This window comes from Aptenodytes forsteri, unplaced genomic scaffold (assembly GCF_000699145.1).
Source record: "Aptenodytes forsteri isolate BGI_AS27 unplaced genomic scaffold, ASM69914v1 Scaffold72, whole genome shotgun sequence".
In the NCBI taxonomy this organism is placed as follows: Eukaryota; Metazoa; Chordata; class Aves; order Sphenisciformes; family Spheniscidae; genus Aptenodytes; species Aptenodytes forsteri.
Window position 1 is genome coordinate 2,283,294 of NW_008796193.1, and position 3,777 is coordinate 2,287,070.

At 46.8% G+C, this 3,777-nt stretch overlaps 1 protein-coding gene across 1 annotated transcript in view; it reads left to right on the plus strand.

Annotated features, from left to right (window-relative positions):
• TBX22 (T-box 22) overlaps positions 1-3,476 on the plus strand; it is a 7,468-nt gene extending 3,992 nt beyond the window's left edge. The window contains exons 3-5 of the mRNA XM_009288108.1: positions 3-79; positions 1,028-1,047; positions 2,866-3,476. Coding sequence (XP_009286383.1) covers positions 3-79; positions 1,028-1,047; positions 2,866-3,476 — 708 coding nt within the window. The remainder of the gene's footprint in view (positions 1-2; positions 80-1,027; positions 1,048-2,865) is intronic.
• Positions 3,477-3,777: the final 301 nt, after the last annotated feature.

A 3,777-nucleotide genomic window follows, 5' to 3' on the forward strand; every position in this document is an offset into this window, starting at 1 on the left:
AGGTGGGTCCAGAAAACGAACCGGCGGCCAACGTAACGCTTTGGGAAGGCGATTCCACGCGTTTTCGGCAAAAACTCCTGTTAGAACCGATCTGAGGAGCCGAGCGCTCGCCCCGGGAGGAGAAGGGCAAGGGCGCGGTCTGGCTTCATCACCTGGCAGAAATCGGATTTGGATGCGCAGGAAAAAATATCTGAGTATGCGGGAGGCTAATGTAGAGTCGGGTCGTTACGGCTTTGATCCTGTTACACTAATTGTTTCCAACCCGTTTGAGAATATTAGCTCGAAACGTGAGAATAACGACTGGTGTCTCCTCTAGCCTGCTCCTTCCGTGCGAACAAACGCATTATGCAACAGAAAATAAAATTACCTCTTATTTAGGATGTAGCAGTCCCACAGTCCGTTAACTCCGCGGAAATGCAGGGAAGAGGGAAAAGTTTTTCAGGGAAAACGATTTCCCTCCGCCTGACAAGCGCACATCGGCCTCTTACAGCCCTCTTCCAGAAAAACGGCTTTTGGAAATAGTATTTGAAAACTGATTATTCACAGCGCCGAAGGAAAAAAACTAAGCAAGCATTTGCACGCTGGAGGGCTCCAGTTTGGGTTTAAAGTCGCCAGTTTAACTCTTATTTATGTTAGGAACTCCTCAAAGACATTTGTGTTGGGGCACACTGAATCGTTCCCGTCTCTGCAGGGAAATACTGCAAAAATCACAGCAAAAATCCAGGCTGTACAGGCGTAGAAATGCGGAGGCGTAAAAAAATCAGACTCGGGAGAAATTAAGAGGCTTACCGGGTTGTAAAGAGAGCTAGATTATTATTTTTTTTAATTTAGAAAAGACCTTCTGCAAAAAGCCCCTTTTGAACCCATTTTGCAGGCTGCGACGCGGGTCCGAGGAGAGGAGCTGGTGGATGGGCTGCGATGGGGAATGAGAGAACAGCAACTGCAATGATTATTGTACAGCTGCTAAAATATTAGGGCTTCCTGGGAGTTTTTTGCTAGTCTTAATGTAATTGGTATTTTCCTTCAGGGTCAATTTCCTGGACCGATGTAAATATAACAAAATTTCCATTTCCACTAATAATAAAACTGTATTTCTGAAGAAAAGCTGAAAAATAGAAATCCTGAAGCCCCCAAACCAGAAGGCAAATTAAAAGAAAGCATGAACAATATGCTGAAGAAAGAATTGGCCATAAACTTGGGACTTTTAAGCCTAATAGAAATGGCAGAAAGAATCTGCTCTTTGAGCTGCTCCGTCCTCCCCGCTGTGATCCCCGTTCCCAAACTTGTGCTGGAAGTTGCGTGATATTATTGCTTAGGGTGCCTCGAAGCAAATACTAACACTCGTTTGCTCTGCTACAGCCAGCTGCACAGGGACTCATTCGCTGCCTCGCACTCACAAATATCGGCTCAATCACATCATTTTACATGACCGAAAGTCCCTGAGTCCTGGGAGGACGTCAGGGGACGTGTACATCGGGAGGGGACCGGATCCCTGCCCTGCATCCACTCCTGCTGATGTCAGTACTGAAACAGCCGCTGACATCAGCGGGGAAGGGTGAGACGTTCAAGCCGTAAAACCTTCCCGGATTATTGCGAATAGGTGCTGCCTGCGCGTTACCCAAGCTGTGAGCTACTCTGTTTGCTGGGAGTTTGCAAAATTAACTTGCGCCACGTCCAAAATCTTCGTGTTTTTTTAAGGTTTGATATACTAGCAGATGTGGCGTGGTTATACAGTGGATTCTGTGTTGCTGATTGCATGTAAAGCCTGACCAGATCACATCCAGACAGTATAGCACTTGGAATTAAATGTAAATAGAGAAAAACGTAGAGCAAAAATGGACTCACGTTCCCTTCCTTCCTTTTCCAGTGACTTTGGTAAGAAATGAAAATAAGGGGGGGGAAGAAAACCTCTAGAAGAATGTGGTAACAAACGTGCAGCAGAGACATACAGCTCTTAAATGGCGTTAGATGAAACCAGCATCTGTTTAGCACCAGGGACGGCCGCTCCGGAGCACCATTCCCACGCCCTAACGAACGTGCAGCAGAGACATACAGCTCTTAAATGGCGTTAGATGAAACCAGCATCTGTTTAGCACCAGGGACGGCCGCTCCGGAGCACCATTCCCACGCCAGAGCAGCCGTCGCCTCTCAGTTTTTGCTCTTCGTGTTGCTCCGGAGGAGCGGCGAGCCGGTGCTGAACAGTGATGTTATACACCAGCGGCTTCGGCAGCGCTCACACGTGTGAAGCAAGCCAGTGTTGCTTTTCTACTAAATTATGAAAGTGTTCATTGATTCATTTCAGAAAGGAGAACGTTAAAATGACACGTGCATTTAAAGTTTCTGGAGACACCTATAGTATTCAGGTATCTGTTTCAAATTGCATGGGAAGCCAAGTAAAATTAGTCAATTCCTGTGAGCAGGAAGGTACAAAAAAGTTCTCCATCAGGCTGAATACGTTTTTTTGTTCTTATATACAAGGGGAAAAAGCTGCCTGTAATTTGCACGAAAAATAGGGAGCCTAAAATAGCCATGGCGTATGTATAGCAGGAGAAGGTATCGGTCGTATAGCGAGGCACAGACCCGGCAGGTACCTGTATGTGTGGAGCTGAACGTCACAGCTGTCCCGGTCAAATGAATGGGATGAGACATGTGTGAATATCGTTCTTAGACAAGTGCCAAGTAACAACAACAAATAATCGATGGACAGATCTTCCCATTTTCCAGGAGCTGATTTTTGGAGCGGGTTTGTGCTTGGACAGACACCGGCAGCGGGGAGATGCAGAGTGGGAGCAGGAGTCCTCCAAGGGTTCCTTGGCTGTGAACATCAGCTAGCCCAGCTTGGACGATTTCTGTTTTCGTTTTCAGGTGGGAGGTCCAGTTCTTCGCCGGTGACCTCCAGCGGCGGGACGCCCTCTCCTCTCAACCCCCTGCTTTCTCCATCGTGCTCACCTCCTACGTTTCACTTGTCAGCGAGCAACATTGGCGTGTCGTGCCCCGAGACCTACCTACACAACCTCAACGTGCCCCTCTACTACAAGATTTGTCCTACGAGCTTCTTAAGACAACAGTCTCTCATCTTTCCAAGCCATGAAAAACTGGGAGGCACCAACCCGCATCTTGTACCCCACTTCACGGTGGATATGCCAAAACTATCTTCCCTCGGCATAACCAATCTGAAAAATGCTAAAGCTGAAGACTTGAACGGGCAATGTCTACAAGTACCCAATTCTGCTAGTCAAATGCTGTACGGATTACATGCATCTGGAAACATTTTCCCATCAAGTCCCATTGCTCGGGAAGCACTTAATTGTTCTTTACATCCTCCATATGGCTTGTACGGTTACAACTTCTCCGTGCCATCCAGACTGATGAATGCAGCAAGCCATTTCAAAGTGAGTGACAGCATTCCAGCTTCTTTGAGAGATGGCAGATGTAATCACTCTAACTGGCACCCGACAATTAACCATTGCCTTTAGTGGAATTCTATAATATTTCTAAGCATTGATATGTAAAGCAAGCCTTTCCTTCCTTCATACCCAAGGGCTTGCGAGTTATTGACTATGAAATACTGCATGGTACAGGAGCGGTATGTCTAGGCATTTAACTTTTTTTGTGGGCAAACGTGTCGTGTTGTTGGGAGGGTGGAGGACCCGGGAGCGCGGAGGGTCTGAGATGATCCACAGCAAGGCGATACCTTTTGGTCATATTTATGTCATGGTTGTAGGTTAAGAGCAAACTGTACAGTCACCTTTTTCATATTTGCACTCTGAAGTGGGA